At 59.7% G+C, this 20,443-nt stretch overlaps 1 protein-coding gene across 1 annotated transcript; it reads left to right on the top strand.

Moving 5' to 3' along the window:
• Positions 1-703: 703 nt before the first annotated feature.
• On the top strand, positions 704-19,405 carry TTLL12 (tubulin tyrosine ligase like 12). Its single transcript, XM_049884600.1, has 14 exons — positions 704-1,108; positions 5,101-5,276; positions 8,226-8,424; positions 9,187-9,346; positions 9,436-9,569; positions 11,888-11,964; positions 12,742-12,858; positions 12,955-13,149; positions 13,694-13,805; positions 14,930-15,081; positions 15,503-15,584; positions 16,733-16,801; positions 17,262-17,400; positions 17,977-19,405. The coding sequence occupies exons 1-14, from the start codon at positions 869-871 to the stop codon at positions 18,126-18,128; spliced, it is 2,004 nt and encodes a 667-aa protein (XP_049740557.1). The 5' UTR covers positions 704-868; the 3' UTR covers positions 18,129-19,405.
• Positions 19,406-20,443: the final 1,038 nt, after the last annotated feature.

The raw sequence follows: 20,443 nt of genomic DNA, 5'->3' as shown, positions 1-20,443 counted from the left end.
TCGCCAACACCACAATTCAAAGGCGTCAGTTCTTCTTCGGTCTTCCTTATTCATTGTCCAGTTTTCACATGCATGTGAGGTGACTGTAAAAAAAAAAAAAAAAACATGGGTTGTGTCACGCCACCTTTGTCCTCAAAGTGACATCTTTGCTTTTTAACACCTGAAAGAGACCTTTTGTAGCAGACTTGCCCAATGCAAAACGTCGTTTGATTTCCTGACTGCTGCTTCCATGGGCTTTGGATCCAAGTAAAACGAAATCCTTGACAACTTCCATCTTTTCTCCATTTATCATTACGGTGCTCACTGGTCAAGTTTGGTGAAGCAACCAAAAGGATCAGAGAAACCCCTCCCCACACACACACTCCGGGTTTCTCCAAGGCCTCAGAGCATTGGCAACGCAAATACTGCAGGTCTGCCACACCGGCGCCTCTGGGCCTCGACTTCCCCTTCTGCACTATCCCTACACTCCCCTCCGGCTCTGACCCAGTGAGACGTCGGAACGCCCACCTCCCGGCATCCCCCGGGGCAGCCACAAGATGGGTTCGGGGAAGCGAGAGGAAGAGAACACCGCGCCCGTCAGGCGCGCATGCGCACACGCGGCAGCACGAGCACCCGGCGCCGGAGACGTACGCTCTCCCGGCACGCGCACGCAGGCACGCGCACCCCGGGGCGGCCATCCCCGTCCCCCTCGCGCACGCGCCCTCGCGCACGCGGGCCGCGGCCGTCCCCGCTCCGGCTGCCGGCTTCGCCCACGAGCTTGGCCGGCGGCTGGGCGGCCCTGGCGAGGGCGGGCGGGGACCGCGGAGCGCCCGAGCCGGAGGGCAGGACCGTGGGCTGCGGGATTGGCGCCGGCGCTGGTGGAGACGCCATGGAGGCCGAGCCGGGGCCGGAGCGCCCGCCAGCGGAGCACGGCAGCCCCGCGCGGCCGCAGCCGCCGGACCTGACGCCGGAGCCGGCGCGGAGCCCGGAGCGGGGCCCGAGCCCGGGGCGGCCCGAGGAGGACGCGCAGGCGCTGGCCGCGTTCACGGCGCTGCACGGCCCGGCGCTGCGCGCGTCCGGAGTCCCCGAGCGCTACTGGGGCCGCCTCCTGCACAAGCTGGAGCACGAGGTGCGGGCGGGCGACGCGGGGCGGGCGGGGTCCGGGGCGGGTCCTGCAGCGCGCAGCCCCTCTCCGGGGACGGGGGACTCGGCCCGCGCTGGGCCCAGGACGGGCAGTGCGGGGGTGGCAGGGAGGCCGCCTGCAGGACACGTGCGCTTGAGGGATGGGGAGCCTGTCCTGGGGAGATCGCGGCGGCGAAGTGCAGAAAGGGGAGCCCTGGGGAGAAGCGCAGGTGTGCCATTCCGGAGCGTTAGGAATGGATGAGGCTGGAGGAGTTTGAAGGGGAAGCACCACGAGTGCCGAGTGGAGCGACTTAGGCTTGCCTTCTTGGCAGGTTAGCAGCCTGCCAAGGAGGGCCTGGGGCCTCAGTGACAGCAAGAGGCCGCCCACCTGTTAGCTTGGCCCTTACCTTGCCAACACCTGGGGCTGGGCCAGGGCTGCAGCGCGAACTGGAACTAAACCCAGCTTTGGTTCCCGTCGTGTGCCAGGCGCTGTGCTGACTTCTGACGCACGTGATCCCCACAGCAGCCCTGGGAGGAGCAAGACTCGTCTCCCCATTTTACAGCTGGGAAAACAGGCTCAGGGAGAGGAACTGACTCTCCTAAGTCCGTCAGACTTCAAAGCCCGGAGCTTTCTCTCAGCCATGCCTACCCCACGATAGAGCCCCGGGAACTTGTGTGGCTTTACCCAGTCGTAGAGCTTTCTCATGTTTCTTCATTGATCTGGTTGCCGTTTTGCAGATTAAAGAAAACTGAGGCTGTGGGAGATGGAGAAGGAATTTAAAGAAAAATGAAAAGAGTTTAGATGCTTCTAAATTCTCTCCTTTTGGGGGGAAAGGATGCATTCTGCTACCAGCCTGTGCTAACCTGGGCCTCCAAAGGGTGTCTCTGCTGGCCCTGGCTGAGGAATGGACCCTGGTTTTGGGGTGTTTGCCCAGGCACTGAAGCTAAGCACATCCAAAGGGCCAGCTAGTGGAGCCTTCTTCTTAGCTGGAACCGGGGTCATCTTCAGGGGCTGCCTCCTTGGGTGCAGATAGACTAGCTAAGTAGTGAATGTGCAGGTGATAAGGTGGGTGGGGCCTGAGCAAGTGTCCCCAGAGCCTGGCCTTGTGGCAAGCCCCACCCTCTCTGAGCCACTGTTTCTCCATCTGTAAAGTCAGGGATTGGACCAAGCGCCTTCTAAGGCACCTTCCAGTGCAAACAGATGCTAAAAAAAAAAATGCACTCTCAGTAGCCCCTCAGTATAATACCTAATGTCTTTTAAGGGTGGATTTCATTTACCCATATGGCTGGCCCTCAACTCTACCCCATTTCCTGAGTGCCTCCCTGGGGCCTGTGCTGGGCAGAAGGGAGGATACAAAGGTCTCAGGTGCTGGGGGGGAGCTGTCGGATGTAGTAGTGCCCTGGCCCCAGCCCAGCCAGCCTCCGCTGGCAGCAAACTGTCGGGCATGTCGCTCACCCTGTCTGAGCCCAAGTCTCCCTCTGTTATGTGGGAAAGGTGAGAGAGGGTACCTGGCATTGGGGTGGGGGTGGCATGAGAAGTAAGCTTCAGCCAGGGTCCACACCTAGTGGGCAGTCACCAGGCAGATCCTGGTGCCTCAAACCTGTCTGGGGCAGTGGGGGACTGAGGACCTGGCTCAGGCCTGGCTGTTCCTTGGCTGAGGAAAAGGGTGACCCCCATCGCATCCTGCTGGGACGGGGGAGCACCAGGGAGGCAGTGCAGAGCAATGGTTTTGCAGCTGGAAAGTACACAGAATAAGGAGAGGTGACGTTTACTTCTAAGATACTCCTTGTCCTTTCTAAAGGACAGTTCCTTTCTAGTCAGGGTCCCTGGCCTGGCCAGGGGTTGAAAAAGCCCCCCTCTGCTGGCGAATGCCTTTTCTGCTGGTGTGCTAACAAACCCCCCCCCAACACACACAACCCTAGGCGGTTTTGAGCAGAGATAACGTTGCAGGTTTGTGTCTCGCGAAGCAGTGACTCCCAGCTCCACCACCGGAACCCGCTGTGCCCTTTCTTAGGGTGCTCATGGAGAAACACTGGCAATCAGTGAAGCAACACTGGCCAGGGTGGACAGCAGAGCCAGCGGCCGGGGCAGAAGGGACAGGACGCTTGATGACTGCCCGCCCCCCGGGAATCTGGCTGCACGGACTCTATTAGAACTTACCTAGTCCGGCCCCTCGTTCTACAGGGAAAATCAGACCCAAAAGGCAGAGCGTGGCCTTGTTACTCAGGAAGCCAGTGGAAGAGCCAGCATCTTGTTGGCCTAGGATTCCACACCAGTTTCCCTCTCATCCGGGAAACCAGCTCCAAACCAGAGCGTCTGAGGCAACCCAGATGGGTACAGAGGCCCAAGGGCCTCCTCCAGCCACTCGGCCAGCCCAGGGTCGGCAGGAGGTGTGGCCCCAGGAGGGAATGAGAGTCACCCCATTCCTCATCCCTGGTTTGTAAACAGGAGGGAAGATAGTGACCACTAGGTGCCTCGAGGATGGAAGGAGATCTCAGTGCGAGGGCCTGTCCACCTGTCCTCACCTAAGAGTCTCCCAGAAAGTGCCAGAGTGCCCCTGGCCCTCAAGATGAGCCTGCCCCCAGAGACCCACAGCCCTCCTGGCATTGGCTCTTGCTGCTCCCTCTGCCTGGAGTCCTTTCCACTGCCCACGGCCTAGGTGTAAGCCTTCCCTTCCTTCCAAGCTCACCTCTGATTATGACTCCTCCTTGGTAAGTCTGCCCGGGCCCTCCTGTCATGGCCAGGACCCTAGTTCCCTCTGCCAGTCACCTCAGCTCCTGGGCAAGATCACAGTGACTCATGCCCACACCCCAAAGCGCCTGGCCTGGCCCAGCTTGCAGAAGCTGCTGTGAGTGGCTCCACACTGCTGGGGCAAATTTTTATTTTTGATAGAGCGCTGAGAAATAGGTCTCAAGGGAGCTGTCTGCTGAGCCCCACTGTGTGCCAGGGTCTTATGTGCACGTTGTCCTTAATCCTCACCGCTCTTCTGGAAGGTGGGTGACCCCTGTGGTGGGGAGGAGGCCGTCTCAGGGAACGGTGGCAGCGCGAGCTTATGGAGCGTTTGCTGCAGGCCAGGCCCAAGTCTAAGCTCTCGGTTGATATTAATCGTTTAATCCTCTCAGCGGCCCTATGAGGTAGGCTCTACGTTCCCATTGTAAGGAAAAGAAAATTGAGGCACGAGAGTGCTTGAGTAACTTGTTCAAGGTGAATGCAGCTAGGAAATGGTGTAGCCAGGATTGGTACCCATCCAGCCTGGCTCTGGAATCTTCCCTGGGCCCTGTGCTGACCTGTCCAGACATGTACAGTGTGTGGGTTGGCCTGGAGTTGGGGTGGTCTAGCTCCGAAGCACATAATAAGCAGCTGACCTATCCACCTTACTAGCTGCACATGGCTTGTAATTGTCCTACACGAGGTTGAGTTGAGGGCCAAGGCCCTTATCTTCCATCCCACCTAGACCTGGGACCTCGTGAAGATGGCAAAGGGGAGCCAGGGCCGCCCCAGAGCCTGGGGCCACACCTCCTGCCGGCCCTGGGCTGGCTGAGTGGCCAGAGGAGGCCGCTGGGCACCTGTGCCCATCTGGGTTGCCTCAGCTGCTCTGGTTTGGGGCTGGTTTCTCGGGTGAGAGGGAAATTGGTGTGGAATCCCAGGCCAGCAAAATGCTGGTTCTCCCATTTCTTTCCTGAGTGACAGGGCCACCCTCTGCCTTTTGGGCCCAGTTTTCCATGTAGAACAAGGGACCAGTCTAGGTAAGTTCTGACAGTCTTTGCAGCCAGATTCTCAGGGGTGGTGTACCATGAGGCGGGGGGATACTGGAGGGCCTGGGATAACAGCATGGTGGCAGTCCCTGGAGCAGATTAGGGCTGCGTTTGGGCTGATATCTCTGAAGGGGCTCAGTTTGTCCTTGAGGCCTGGGTGTGGCTCCCGCTGCTGGCCTCAACGATGGGGTGGGGGCGGTTATCCTGCCAGCAGCCCCTATTGACCGGTGCCTTGGCCCTCAGGTTTTCGATGCGGGGGAGATGTTTGGGATTATGCAAGTGGAGGAAGTGGAGGAGGACGGGAGTGAGGACGAGGAGATGCGGGAAGTGCGGAAGAAGAGACCCAACCCCGGGAGCGAGCTCTGCTACAAGGTCATCGTGACCAGCGAGGTCGGGTTGCGGGCGGCTGACCCCAACAGGTAGGAGCGGGAAGCAGGCGTCCCATCACCCTGTGACTCTCAGGCCCACGGCCGTCGCCCTTGGGGATAGAGTAGTCACTGCAAACACGCACACGCTTCCTATGCACACGCTCCATCCGCTTCACCCCACGCCGAGCTGTGGCCCGTGTGCAGCAGGCCATGTCTGCGTTGGGATGCCAGGGGAGTGTTGGCCCAACACGGAAAACTCCCTTTTCATCACACTTAGGACTGTCATGAAGGAGCCCTGGGGGTATAGTGGTGAAGCGCTCAGCTGTTAACCTTAAGGTCGGCAGTTCGAACCTACCAGCTGCTCCCCAGGAGAAAGGTGTGGCAGTCTGCTGCTGTAAGGATTACCCCCTTGGAAACCCTATGGGGCAGTTCTACTCTATCCTGTAGGGTCGCTGTGGGTCGGAATCGATTCCATGGCAGTGTGGCTTAGTGCTGTCGTGGGAGCAGCTCCTCCAGGCCCTCACTCACTGTCACCGTGGCCCTACCACGTGTGTGTCAGAAGTTCTGGTTTTGTTGGTAAGAATGCGGTCACAGAGGGGAAGTTCTGGCCTGAGGTCACACAGCTGGTTCATGGTACAGCTGCTGGACTAGGTCAGTCTTTTTCCTGAGCTTCCCGCCATCCTGCTGAATCTGAGACTCAGGGCGGGGCCAGATCTAGCAGATTCTCACGGCACCTAAGCAACCAAACCATTCTAGGTGGTACTGACAGTTAACACTCACAGCTGCTAACTGAAAATTTGGAGGTTCGAGTCCACCCAGCAGCTCCATGGGAGAAAACCCTGGTGACCTACTTCTGAAAAATTGGCCACTGAAAATCCAGTGGAGCACGGTTCTCCTGTGACACACAGATGTTGCCATGAGTCGGAGTCAACTCAGTGGCAACTGTTCTTTGTGGGGTTTTTTTCTGGCACTTTGCCCAGGCAGGGTGAGGAGCATGGTCTAGTCACCTCTTCCCGTGAAGACACTGAGGGCCAGCACCCGCCTGGGCCTTACCCAGGCCACAGGGTAGGTGTGGGCAGAGCCAAGACTGCACCCCGGCCTTCCTACCTCCAGGGCCTGAGTGGCTGTGCTGAGTTAGGTCAGGGTGCAGGCCCTCTGCTGAGAATTTGTCAGAACCTTGAGGCAGAAGGCCGACGGCCTTGGAGTGTCATTGGCTTGTTTCCATACAGGGCCCTTCAGGGAAGGCACTATGGGGCTTTCCTGCTCCTTTCCCAGCCCGAGAGCTATGGGAGTGGCCACACCCACACCCTGACTCCGGACTTGCAGGCTCTCCTTTCCCACTGAGTCCAGGGCAGCACCCGCCCTGCCTGCCTGCCTGTTCCCGTCCTGCTGGCTCCAGACGCAGGTGCAGCAGTCCTGCACATGTGCTGTCCTCAGGTGGGGGTGGGACCTGGAGTCTTGCAGCCGGAAGTGCAGATTCCAGCCCTAGGAGCCTCTCCCTGGTCTGTAAACAGGAGGGGAAGGCAGTGGCCCCCCAGGTGCTGCGAGGGTGGAAGGAGATCTCAGGGCGAGGCTCTGCCCACTCGTCGTCACCCCAGAGTCTCCCCAAAAGTGCCGGAATGCCCCACATTTTCAAGATGAACCTGCCCCACCAACCCCCAGCCCTCCAGCTCCTGGGCTGGCTGCCTCCGGGCCTTTTTCTGTCTGGGAGTCCTCCCTGGCTGCCAGGCCTCCAGCCACACTCCTCCATCCTCCCTCCCTGCACCCCTCTGCCCCCTGTGCATCTGCCCGTGTCACCCGGGGGCCCAGCGCCTACAGGCCCCCAGCCACACTCCTCCGTCCTTCCTCCCTGCACTCCCCACTTTGCATCTGCCGGGTCACCCGAGGGCCCTACGCCGAGAGCCCGGTTCCGTGCTGCGTCGTGCAGCTCCCCAAGCATGAGAGCAGGGATTGAAAAAAAAACAAAACTGTTGCCGCCGACTCAATTCCAGCTCATAGGGACCGTATAGGACAGAATAGAGCTGCCCCTTTGGGTTTCCAAGGCTGTAACCTACGGAAGCAGATCACCACATATTTTTCCCAAGGAGCCACTGGTGGCTTGATCTGCCGAACTTTTGGTTAGCAGCCGAGTGCTTAACCACTGTGCCACTGGGGCTCCTTAACATAGATTATACAAAAAAGCCCAGTAATGTGGGTGTGAGTTGTGAGGCACAATAAAATGAATACTCCTGAGCTCCCCACCCAGCCTGCGCACGGCCACTGCCGTATTACCGGTCCGTCTGTTTTCAGCAGGAACAGGCGTGGAGCCAGGGGAGGCTGGTTTGCCTCAGGCCACTAGCTCCTCTGACTGTAGACCCCTAAGCCGGTGTTCCAGGCAGCCCCCATCTTTCTGGGCCGGGGGAGGGCACGCCCTGCAGGAGGGACGCGTCCTGCTCCCACGGAAGTTTGGCCTGCTGGCTCCTCTGACGTTTGACCCCTGAGGCCTCCCCCCAGAAGGGTCCTTCTGCTGCCAGGCCATTCCCAGAGGGAGTGGGAGCAAGCCGGCTCCTTTGCCCGAGCACCTGCCGTCCATCCATCAGGCCTTGGGGTGGCAGGAGGAGGAGCAGGTCCCCCCCAACCGGCCACTCAGACCCAGCAGGGTAATTACAGTGATCGCTGCGGTTTTTTGTGTGTCACACACGTGGGTACGTGGCAGGTTTTTCTTGTTCAGCGCTATGTCAGCCGGGCAGTGGGAGGTGGGGACTCCTACTGCCCGCATTTAGAGGTGTGAAGAGGGAGAAGAACTGCCCAAGGCCACACAGTGCGTGGTCAGCAGAGCCAGGGTCTCATCCTAGGCCCACGGGACACCTAAACCATGTGTGATGTTGGAGCTGGGGAGACGGAGCTCGGTGGGGCTGGGTGTGGGCCCAGGCCACAGCCACCGTCCCACTCCCCGGCAGCTGCTTTCCCCTCCCCGGCAGCTGCCCACAGCCTCATACCCACCGCGCCTTGTGCCCGCAGCATCTTCCTTGTTGACCACGCCTGGACGTACCGCTTGGAGCATGCCCGCCGGCAGCTGCAGCAGACACCTGGGCTGCTGCACCGAATGGCTAACCTGATGGGCATCGAGTTCCACGGTGAGGTGCCCAGTGCCGAGGCCGTGGACTTGGTGCTAGGAGAGATGTGGAAGTTCAACCAGACCTACCAGCTGGCCCACGGGGTGAGAGGGCAGCCAGCCCTGGCGAAGGGCAGACACTGACATGGGGCTCACTACCAGTGCCCTCTAGCTAGTAGGGGGTGGGACCACATGGAAACCACCTCGTTCCCTGCGTCCCCGTCACATCATATTATGTCTATTCCGAGCAGGCCAGTGCCAGGCACCCCAGAACCAGATGTTACCCAACTTTTGAGCTCATAGGAAACGGCCCCTCAGACCCCTAATCTTGGGCCCAGATGGCACAGCTCCCCCTTTCTTGGCCCCTCTAGCCTGTCCATGGCTTGAGTCCTTCATCCTTTGTAAAAGCCCTCAGTGGTTCCTGGAACTCCTTCTAACACACATTCTCCGACCTTCAGCACCCGCCCCTCTATGCACCAGCCTCTCAGGACTTTTAGCTTGGGAAAAGATGAATGCTTGTTTCTCATGATCTCAGCATAGACCTTGCCTCCTCCAGGAAGCCTTCCCTGAACACCAGCCCTATACCCACCCCCATACACAGGAAACCAAGCACATCCCTGTAGCTGCTGGGTTCTCTGCCCCATTCCCTGCCTGCAGCCCTGGCTCCTCCTCACCCAAATCACCGTACTGCGTCACACTGACCCGCTGACTTGTCTGCAGGGGTAGGGCTGTGTTCTCTGTGGAAGTACTGGGGGGCGTGTGATAATTTTGAAAGCGTGGAGAGCCAAGCGTAGGTGGGTGGGTGCCTGGTGTTTGGGTGCGTAAGTGGACAGGCCTGGCTGACATAGCTGTGGGGTCCACCCACAGTCAGCGGAGGAGAAGGTGCCGGTGTGGTACGTTATGGACGAGTTTGGCTCGCGCATCCAGCACGCGGACGTGCCCAGCTTTGCCACGGCCCCCTTCTTCTACATGCCCCAGCAGGTGGCCTACACGCTGCTGTGGCCCCTGAGGGACCTGGACACAGGCGGTAAGTCAGATCCTGCCACCACCCCAGAGGACGACAGGCCTGGGCCTGGTGTGCACCCACCAGCCCCTGACAGGCGTGTCTCGGTGCAGAGGAGGTGACCCGGGACTTCGCCTATGGAGAGACAGACCCCCTGATCCGGCAGTGCATGCTGCTGCCCTGGGCGCCGGCCGACATGCTGGACGTCAGCTCCTCCACGCCCGAGCCGCCCGACACGCACTACCAGGTGCGGCGCCGCCTCTGGCCCCTCTGCTTGGGCCACTTCTGAAAGACTGTCTGTGAGAGCACCCAGCATTACTGACCCAGCTGGCTGCCAGGCCCGGCTGGTTACCAGAGGGAGGGGAGGAAGATTTGGGGAGCGTTTGAGGGATGAGGGGCTCAGTGGAAATGAGCCGCCTGTGGTCCCACAGCTCGGGCTTGGACTGCACCCGACCTCGGGGACCTGATGCCCGTCTCCCCCTTTTGGACAGTTGGGAGATGCTTTAGGGGACTCTGCAGTCAGACTGGCTGTGAGTCCCCCTTGGTCCCAGTGTGCCAGGCACATTTCTTCCTCTCAGGACGTGTGCCTTGCTGGGGGTGTAGAGACGCTGTGTTCAGGTGCTCCATGGGGTGCAGTAGGCACTTGACAAGTAATTGTTAGGACTGTAACTGTCGTTAACCACAAAGGCACTTTCAGCGACCCAGCTCATGGGATGGGCAGGGCTTCGGAGACGGCAAGGAGCCAGCGAGGCCTGGGGCAGGGGAGTACCGTAGCCACTGTCAGAACCAGGCAGGACTGGGGAGGTGGGCATTAATGTCTGAGCCCCTCCCCGCGCTCTGGTGTGCTGCCACTTCGTCCTGTGGGTCAGGCCCACCTGAAGCCGGCTGGTGAGAAGCCTGTGCTTGGCACTTCACAGGACGCTGTAGTGCAGTCCTGACAGCAACTGTACTGAGTCGATCCTGTTTTTATCTTCCTTTTACTGGTGAGGAAACTGAGGCACAGAGGAGTTAAGTGACTTGGTCAGGGCTGAGGTCGCATAGCTGGTAGACAACTGGAATCCAGAACCAGGGGAGCTGACAGCTATGGCGATGCCACAGACTTGCCCCCATGGCGGAAGCTGCCCGGGCCCCCTCCCCAGCTTGTCATACACTCAGGCTGTGCCTCTGAGGGTTGTCGAAAGAATTAAGTAAGTTGACTCACATTAGAGTAGAAGGCCTCGGAGTGTTGGCTGGCTCTGTGAGTGCTGCTGACTGACAGGGGGCCCTAGCTGTGGCCCCGATGGCAATTTTTCTTGTAAATCTAAGTCAGTGGTGACTGAACGAACCACGATGAAGATGGCATCGCTCTTTTGGGTGTTTCAGACCCTCGTTGAGCACCCACCCACACGGGTAGGTGCTTAGTTGGTGAAGCCTTAGGGAACGCAAAGGGGCAAGGTTTAAGGATGGCTAGGACAAACACTCCTTGGTCTTGAGTTTGCTTTTTAATGGAACGTAAATTAAAATTGTCTTTTTTCTTGGAAAGCTGTGAACTGGCCAGGTAACAAATTACTTCAAAACGTAGCAGGTTAAAATAGCAGTGTTTGTCGTCTCATAGTTTCTGTGGAACAGGTTCAGGAGTGGCTCAGCTGAGCGGGTCTGACTCGGTGTCTCCCGCAAGGCTGCCATCTTGATACTGGCCGGGGCTGCGGTCCTCTGAGGCATGTCTGGCTGGAGAAGCTGCTTCCCCCACAGCTCTCTCACACGCCTGGCAAGTCAGTGCTGGCTGTGGGCTGGAGGCCCAGCCCCACACCAAGTTGTCCTGTCCACAGGCTGCTTGAGTGGCCTCTCACCATGGCGGCCGCCGTCCCCCAGAAGGAGTGATCTAAGAGAGCAGGAAGGGAGCCATGAATGCCCTTTATGACCTAGTCTAAGAAGTAACACCCTGTCACTTGTACTTTTTTTCTAATTATCAGATGTAGGGTGCTAAGTATAGCCCACACTCAAGGAAATGAATTGAGCCCCACCTTTAAAGGGAGTGTCACAGAGTTGGTGGACCTCTTTTAAGCCACTGCACTGCCCAGGTCTGGACCAGCCTTGGGGCTCCTCCCTCAGACAGGCAGCCCCTCCCAGGACAGGTTTGGCATGTTCTCAGTGCCTGTAGTTTGGAGGCAGCGTTGAGAAGATTCAGGGCCGTGTTCCCATCATTCTGTTGACACGAGACTGGGGTGTTCAGCACCCAGGGGGCCTTGAACCCCAGAATCCATTTGTAGAAAGGCTGAGCTGGCAGGTACTGGGTTCTTTTTGGGAACACTGCTCTTCGCTGCCTGCCAGTGCCTGAGCGGGGCGTGGAGCTCTGCAGAGCCCTTGTGGTGGGTGGTCTCAGGTGTGGAGAGGGGGTAGGCAGAGGCCTCTGGATGCTGGTAGCTGCAGCGTCTGTGAGAGGCCCTGACTGGGGTCCAGGTGTGTCCAGGGGGATGTTGGGCAGGCATGTGGCCCGTGCCATCCACCCTGACGTGCCAGGTAGGGGAGGCATATGTTCATGTGCCCCTTGCACTAAGGTCTGTCTCCACCCCTGGTGTCTCCTAGGCCATCTTGGAGGAGAACAAGGAGAAGTTGCCAGTTGCCATCAGCCCAGGAACGTATCCCCACGACCACATCTTCAAGTACGTACCCTTCTCTGGCCCAGGTGTGACTGTCCCTCAGTTGCTTTGCTCCCCCCTCAGCCGATCTCTCGGGGTGGTGCCCGTGCAAAGGGGAGGGAGTACTCCCCACCCTTCTCCTGGGGGCTGGCAGCCTAGGCATGGAGGTGACAGACACCAGGGTCCTGTTCTGGGATCTCAGAGAAAACACTACGGGACCAAGAGCGTGAGAAAGCAGATTGTGAGCTCTTCACTGACAACTGGGAATAGGCTGTGGAAACACTGGTGGCCGGCAAAGGGAGCTCCAAAGGGAAGGGTCAGCCTGACACAGGTCCTGCCTTCACCCCTGTCTTTGGGGTACAGAGGGGTCACGACCAGACTCGTCTGCCTGGGACTTTCTGCTTCCTGGGCACAAGGGTTCAGTCCTGGAAATGGAAGACCAGCCAGCCACAAGCCGGCTCCAAGAAAGGGCATCCAGGTGGCCAGGGCTCTTCCCAGCATCTGCAGGTGGGGCTGGTGGGTTACATGAGGGCAGGCAGGTGAGTCGAGGACCACCCCATGTGGAAACATGTGCATCTCCTGCCCAGGAGCCACGCCATTTCACAAATGAGGGTGAGGAGACACAGAGAGGGACGCTGGGCTGGATGGAGCAGGGCTGGGAGGCAGAAGAACAGGCGAACGCCACCACCATTCCCCCAAGCTGCTCTCTGGCCCATCACACTCGTGCCTCCAGAGGGGTCTCCAGGGAGAACTCAGGCAGAGGTGGGTGCTGTCTGCAGCTCAGCATGGGCTTTTCGGCAGGGTCTGCACTGATGTCCAGCAGGTGCTCAGCCATCTGACACACCCACGCTTCACCTTCACCCCGAGGGAGGCAGATGCCGACATCCTCTACAACTTCTCCCACTTCAAGGACTACCGGTAAGGCCCCGCCCGGCCACAGACTCCCCACTACCCTGCCTCCGGGGCCTGTGGCTCCCCTACCCACTGAGCTTTTTGCTCCACCTTGGCCCACAGGAAGCTCAGCCAGGAGAGGCCGAACGTGCTGCTGAACCAGTTCCCGTGTGAGAACCTGCTGACGGTCAAAGACTGCCTGGCCTCCATCGCCCGCCGGGTGGGGGGTCCCGAGGGACCCCCTTGGCTGCCCCGCACCTTCAACCTGCGCACCGAGCTGCCCCAGTTCGTCAGCTACTTCCAGCAGCGGGAGAGGCGGTGAGCCCCACCCGGAGCCATGGGACCCTGCAGCCCCTGCCCCACCTGCAGCACCCGCATCCCCCAGGCCTGCGCCCTCCCTGGTGCCTGCTGTGTGCCAGGTGACCAACACTGTGTGGGGCAGCTGATTCATGCACTGTGTGGTTCCTCCCAGGCCGTTGTTGGGCTGGTCTTTCCCCGGAAGCTACTCCCTTTGCTCAGCAAACTCCTACTTAGTCCCTGGGGCCCAACAGCCCAAGTCTCGTCTGTGGTGCCCGCCTCGGCACCCCAGGAGGGGCTAGGTGCTCTATCCTTTGCTGCCGCGGTCCTGGGGAGACGTGGCCCAGGGGGCAGGCCAGGACTCAGCTTAGTCAGCCGTCTCCCCCCAGGGGCAGGCCAGGATGCAGCTTAGCCAGCCGTCTCCCCCCGGGGCAGGCCAGGACTCAGCTTAGCCGGCCGTCTCCCCTCAGGATGCTTAGCTGGCCATCTCCCCCCAGGGGCAGGCCAGGATGCAGCTTAGCCAGCTGTCTCCCCTCAGGGGGCTTAGCCAGCTGTCTCCCCCCAGGGGCGAGGACAACCACTGGATCTGCAAGCCCTGGAACCTGGCCCGCAGCCTGGACACCCACATCACCAGGGACCTCAGCAGCATCATCCGGCACCGCGAGAGCGCCCCCAAGGTGGGCCCCGCAGCTCCATACCTGAGGGGGCGGGGGTGCAGGTGTGGGGGGAAGGCAGGCTCAGGAGGGGGCAGTGAGGCAGGGTCACCCGGCTTGTAGGTCGCAGCCCAGTCCGAGGCCCCCACCCACGCTTCTTCCACCAGGGGTGAGGGGAGCTGGGGGACAGCCCAGCTGAGAGAGGAGGGGGCCCTTCAGGGAAGCCGTCCCCGACAGTGCTTTGTAGCTCAGTGCCACCCACCTGCTCAGCAGCAGGGAGACTGCCAGGCCAGGACAGAGCCACCCGGTCATGGACAAAGGCTCTGTCGTGACCCAGGGCTACTCTGGGATGTATGAAGGGGGATCTGTAGGGCACACACTTACAGACCAGGACAAGGACCCTTTGCCATCGAGTCGGCTCCGACTCATGGCGACCCCACATGTCAGTGCAGAACTGGGCTCCGTAGGGTTTTCAGTGGCCGATTTTCCGGGAGTAGATTACCAGGCCAGTCTTGCACAGAATTACACAGCTGTGGGAAATGTCCATGGACAAGAAGCCAGAGGAAGTGTGCCAAAACGGTATAGAGATCTGGGGGAGTCGGGTGGGAAGTGGATGGAATATTGGGTGAGAGTCTGAGTTCATTTTTTTGTTTTGTTTTTCACCTTTTTAAAAATCCGTTACAGTTTTAGCAGCCTTTATCTCTCAGAGCACCGTGAGGTTTACAGAAACATCGGGCAGAAAAGTCCAGAGTCCCCCACCTCCCTTTGCCCCACAGGCTGCTTCTCCTAGTAACATCTTATCTTCTGTTTCCAGAACTTGGAAACTGTAGAGTTGTGTTTGTGTCCCTTGCAGTTAAAATAAAGATCAATATAAGGGCTGATACAATGTAGACAAGGGTTTGGGAAGCAAAAGGAAAGTAAAGTGCAGTGTGACTTGGCCACTGGGGGTGCCGGCACAGGCTCCCCATGGCACAGAGGTCAGGGCCCTGCCCGGGGGAGCCAGTGCTCAGGATGCAGGGGAGAGAGTCCATCTTCTCCGCAGTGAGGTGGCGGTGCCTGGACGCCCCACAGCCTGGAGCCTGGGAGGGCTGAGTGCCCTTGGCAGAGTTTGTCAGCCCAGGTGAATGAGGCCACATCTGTCAACCCAGGTTGTGTCAAAGTACATCGAGAGCCCCGTCCTGTTCCATCGCGAGGATGTGGGGATGGTCAAGTTTGACGTCCGCTACATCGTGCTGCTGCGGTCGGTGGCGCCCCTGCAGCTGTTCGCCTATGACGTGTTCTGGCTGCGCTTCTCCAACCGGTAACTACTGGGGAGGCTGGCAGGGATATCGAGGCTGGGCAATGGGCCTATCTTTACTTGGATCCAGAAATCCCTTCTCTACCCTAACCCAGTGAGTTACCGGCTGAGCTCATTTCACCTCCTGCCTGGCCTGCTTCAGAGGTCCCTCATCCCCCACGTGGTGGACGGGAATGTTCTTTGTAGAACATATCTGCCTACGGGAGTGTAGTGACACCTTGTGGACCCACAGAGAATGTTATTGGTCAGTAGGTCACTCACCAGCCAAACTCTGGGTGGGCCGTGGTGCCACTCACAAACACGAACAAGGGCGTGGAAACTGATGCTCAGCCTGGGCCGGTGGCCAGAAAGCTGAGTCTGACCACTCCACACAGACAAGGTGCCACTCAGGAACCCACATGTGTGTCTGTCTGCTTGTGTCCAGGCCTTTCGCACTCAATGACCTGGATGACTACGAGAAGCATTTCACCGTCATGAACTACAACCCTGATGTGGTACTGAAACAGGTGAGGCTATGGCAGGGCCAAGACCTCGCGGGCTCATGGCCGGTCGTTCAGGCTTCTGTTCCTGGCACTGTCACACCATCTCTGGTGAAGTTGGGTGGACAGTCGTTCCAAGGAGCTGCCTTTTAAGTTTTCTCGTCCAGAAGACTCCATGTGCCACACTTGGTGCATGTGTTCCCAAATAATCCTGCCCACAGCTGAGGAAACAAGCCAGGGAGATGAGGGGCTTCCCCAGATCCCACAGCAAGTCAGGAGCAGAGCAGGGGCTCACCCCCCACCTGATGCCCGCTGAGCACGAGGACAGCAGGGCTGGACAGATGTGTCCTGTGACTCCGCAGGAAGACAGTCTGTCCTGCGTGGAGGGGACGTGCTCTATCTAGGGAAGGTGCTTAGCGGGAACTGCTGTGTCTAGGCAGCTGTGCCAATGTCCTCTCCCTCCAGCTGGGCACCGAGCTGGCCTGCTGCTCCTCGGCCCCGAGGGCTGCAGCTCTGGGCCAACACAGGACCCAGAGCCCTTGTCTCTGAGCCAGGGTACCAAGTGCTTCTCCCCACGGGGGGCGGTGTATGTGTGTGCGCGTGGGTGCGTGTCCCATCCGGGCGTGGGTGTTGGGGCTTCCGGAGGGAGTCAGACCTGGCTTGTCCTCCCTGTGAGAAATCAGAGCCAACTGCCAGCCTACCCATGTGCGTTGGCTACAGCCTTGGCCCCGGGTGATCTTGCTGTCCCTTGGGCCTGTCGGAGCTGGTGCTGAGCAGTGAGCCCAGGCTGGGCCCTGCAGCCGGGTGGGGGTTCCGGCTGGGCCCAGGCGCGGGCTCTGAAACGGGTTCTGCACGGTCAGCTAGCCGCAGGGCAGCCCTCACACTCATCTGCTGGGCAGAGAGCATCAGCCCCACTTTACAGGTGGAGAAATGGAGGCTCAGGGAAGTTAAGCTGCTTCTCCAGGTCACACAGATCAGATCCAGAGCTCAGGCCCAGTCTCCTGCCCCTCACTGCACCCTGAAGGGTGGGCTGGATTTTCCCTGCCAACGCTGACCTCCTGTGACCCTCCTCCCGGTGTTGCAGGCAGGGGACGGGCTCCCTCCCCTCCCTGCAGGTGATCCTGGAGCCTGCCTGGAGGAGGCCTGGGACAGTGACATCCCTGTATCTGCTGCAGGTGCATTATGATGAGTTCATCCCGGCCTTTGAGAAGCAGTACCCCGAGTTTCCATGGAAGGGTGTCCAGGTGCGTCCTGAGCTCCTGGGGTCGCCCAGACTGGGACCTGCAGGAGTCGCCCCCGTCATGGGGGGTCCTTGGGCCCAGTTGGGGGCAGGGTGTGGCCCTGGGGAGGACCCCCAGAGGACGTGACCAAGGGCATCAGAGCACACTCAGGATAGTCAGGTTGACGTGGGAGTCAGGTTTGAGGGGACAGCAGGGGTACAGCTGGAGAGGCCAGCCAGACCCCACATGCTGTGCTAAGCTTCCTTGGTGTGTGAGGTGGAGGGGGCACTGAGAGAGGGGACGGGGCAAATTTACAAGGGCAGCACTGTGAGGCGGAGCTTCCGTGGCCAGGTCTAGAGACAGAGGCGTAGGAGGGGCAACTTGGGGCTAGGGCTCAGGAAGGCACCGTGAACCCTCCACAAAAGCTTCTCTGGGGGGCTAGACCCACCATGCAGGCCCCTGACTCTGCCTCCCCGGCCTCCAGGCTGAGATCTTCCAGGCCATCACAGAGCTGTTTCAGGCAGCGTGTGCCAAGCCTGCGCCTCTGGGCCTCTGTGCCTACCCTTCATCCCGAGCCGTGTATGCCATCGACCTCATGCTGAAGTGGGACGACCGCCCTGATGGTAAGGGGGCTGGGGGCTCCTGTCCTGTGACCCAAACCCCCCACCTGCATCAGGTTCTCCCCGGCCAGCCACCCCCCAATAGCAGGGAAGGCCCCCACGCCCCGTCACCACACCTCAGGGTGTCCTCAGAGCGCATGGCAGGGTGGGCCAGGCACTCACAGGAAGACATTGTGGGAGAAGGGTCTGCAGTGGGCCCAGGAGTGAGAGGCAGGAGCGTGCGGCCCCCCACCACCACCCCAGGCAGCACCGGCCAGGCCAGGCTTGGTTCCTCAGTGCCCAGCCCCCACCCCTTCCTGACCAAACTGAAGACTTCGGCGTCTCGGTGACGTACTCATACTGTTCCTGGGCCAGAACCAAACCTGTCCAGGCAGCTCCGGCCTCTGCAACGGGCGGCCTCAGCTAGGAGATCCCGGTCCTAACCCCACTGCTGCCAGGAGCTATGGGGCTTGGGCGCGCGGCCTCCCCAGGCTTCCCAGTCCCGACCCAGAACCTGGCCTTCACACCCCCGCCCCAACCCCACCCTCCTGGGAGCGAGATGCCCAGACTCGCCATCATACCCATTTCTTCGCCATCCAGGGAACCGGGTCATGCAGCCCCAGATCCTGGAGGTGAACTTCAACCCGGACTGCGAGCGTGCCTGCAAGTACCACCCGACCTTCTTCAATGACGTCTTCAGCACCTTGTTTCTGGACCAGCCCAGCAACTGCCATGTCACGCCTCTCCTCTAGGCCCATCTTCTGAGCGGCTTCTGCAAGGGCCGCCTCCCTGCCTGCCTGCCTGCCTGCCTGCCTGCCTGCCTGCCTCCCACCCAAGCTGGCCCCAGCCCAGTCCCCTGGGAGCACAGGGCTCTGCTCTCCGTGGGTCAGAGGCGGGACAAGGCAGGTGTCTCCAGGGCCAAGCGCTGCCCCAGGCCTGTTCCTCCTCGCACCATCCTGCAGCAGTTCACCCCCACCTCAGCCAAGAGCTCGCAGGCATCTGAGACCTTGATCATCCTGCAGAGGCGCTAGCGAAAGGGAGGCTTGGTGGAGCGTGACGTGGCCCTCCCTCAGCAGCAAGCCTCCATGGGAGAGTGGAAACCACCGGGGCGGTACAGCCGGGCAGGCTTCCTCCTCACCAGGAATCTGCTCCTGTGCAGGGGACCCCGGAGACCATGGGGAAACGCTGCTTGCCAGACCACACAAACCCTGCCCTACTGCCCGTGCCCAGCTCAGCCAGACCCTTTATCAGCACACCTGTGAAGGTCCAGGGTGGAAGACCCTGTCTTTGTCCTGGTCTCCTTTCCATTTGGTGAGGCTGGGCCTGTCCCTGGGTCACTGACACACAGTGAAGTCTACCCACTTGGGTCCCTGTTGTCCCCAAGGCCTCCCCATTGTGGGCACTCCAGTGCCTTCTGCCCTCCTGAGATCTTCTGGCGACGGCAACTCAGGACACATGGGTGGCCAAGGAGCACCAGCACCCACAGAAGACAATCAGATGCCATCTCCTACCAGGCTCTAGGGTCAGGATGTTGGACTTTTGTTAATTTTGGGGAGGAAAATGTAAAACTTCTAGTTCTTTCCTGCAATTGAGAGTCAGATGTCAGCATTTTTTTGGTAGCAGCAGTACCCCTGGGCCCAGCTAGTTCATGGGTTTGAGAAGCTGGTGGGGGGTCTGGCTCCTGGTGCCTGGGCTGCCCCCAGGGCATTCCCACTTGAGGGCGGTCGGGGTTGGGTGTGGTGGTCGCTTCGATCTTGAAGCCATAAAGGAGTCCTCCTCGTAGCAGAACTGGAACGAATCTGCCTCTGTCTCTGTCAGCTGTGTCTGCTCATCCCCAAGCTTGCTTCGTTTGAGGGCCTGCCCTTCGCGAGGGGACCGCCCTGCGGCCGAGTGCTGCTGCCGGCGCCTATTCCTTGGGGCTCTCGTTGAATGTCCCGAAGGCCAGGACACTCCATCCCTGGTTTTCTCCTGGGACAGCTGTGACATGGTACCCCCCCTCAACTTGATTTGTACTACAATAAAAGATGACTTTCTCTTGTACAGGTGCCTCAGTTTCTCTCGGGGGGCCCTGGAACCACAGGCTTCATGTCCGGAGTCTAGACACAGGCTTTGAGAAATAAGAGAAATAAGATGATGTTAGACCCCAAGTCCCCCAGCCCGGCGCAGCATCTCAGCTCCAGGTCCGTCTCAGAGAGGGCAGCAGTGGGGCATGAGGGCTGAGGCTGACCCTGTGCCGCCCACAAGGCCCCAAGGCCTCCGACTGCTGGGTGAAAATCTGGTGGCCTTGGCAGAGGGATTCTCTCTGCGCCTGATCTCACTGGAGGGGGGCGGATGTGATGAGAGAATCAGCCCCTCGGGGTCAGTAGGTGGGTCCAGTGAGCTGGCACTGACAAGTGTCATCCAGGAGGAGGGGGAATAGTGACCCCACTTGGTGTGGAGATGGATAAACGAGGACAGAGCTCCCCACTGCCCCCACGTGGCTGTTGGGGGGCCGCACAGACTACATGCAACTTGCTGGAGCTACCCAGGACCAGAGCTCACTCTAGTGTTTGCTCAAAAGCTGAGCAGGGTTGACGCCCCAGCTGTTCAGTCCTGTTAAGAAGCCAGACTGCAAGACATCCTACCCGTAGACACGGGAAGCCACCAGGATCGGCCGCATAGCCAGGCCCTCTGGCTTCTTGCTGAGGTCCTCACTCCTCTGACCAGAGTCAGGGCCACAGCCGGAAGGCCGGACAAATGCCGAGGGAGGTGCTGGGGCGCCGCTTCCTGTCCACTGAATATTTCTGGTACACTTTCCTGCCCTTGTCGCTTCCTGTTTCAAGAATCCATCAAAAGCTGGAATTTGTATAAGTGCTGGATATTTGGAGTGGACCGAGAGAATCCCAGTGGTAGTAACTATACCAAGGTTCTGTGCTGAGACGGAAGAATCCAGAAGGTAAAGCTCAGGAGGCTGACCATGAAATTTAGAAAGCCTGTCTACGTAAATGTGTCCCGAGGTGGTGGCTCTCCCGCCAAGAAGCCAAGGACACATGTCTCCTAGTACCGGGGGGCCAGGTCCCCACGTGCA

Source organism: Elephas maximus, chromosome 4 (genome assembly GCF_024166365.1).
Source record: "Elephas maximus indicus isolate mEleMax1 chromosome 4, mEleMax1 primary haplotype, whole genome shotgun sequence".
Classification (NCBI taxonomy): domain Eukaryota; kingdom Metazoa; phylum Chordata; class Mammalia; order Proboscidea; family Elephantidae; genus Elephas; species Elephas maximus.
This window is presented reverse-complemented; position numbering and strand designations above follow the sequence as displayed.

Bases quoted from the DNA above. Each gene is read 5' to 3' on its own strand.
- TTLL12 (XM_049884600.1), top strand. From the start codon at position 869: ATGGAGGCCGAGCCGGGGCCGGAGCGCCCGCCAGCGGAGCACGGCAGC. The intron at 8,425-9,186 runs GTGAGAGGGCAG...GTCCACCCACAG, and splicing joins CCTACCAGCTGGCCCACGGG to TCAGCGGAGGAGAAGGTGCC. The intron at 17,401-17,976 runs GTAAGGGGGCTG...TTCGCCATCCAG, and splicing joins GTGGGACGACCGCCCTGATG to GGAACCGGGTCATGCAGCCC.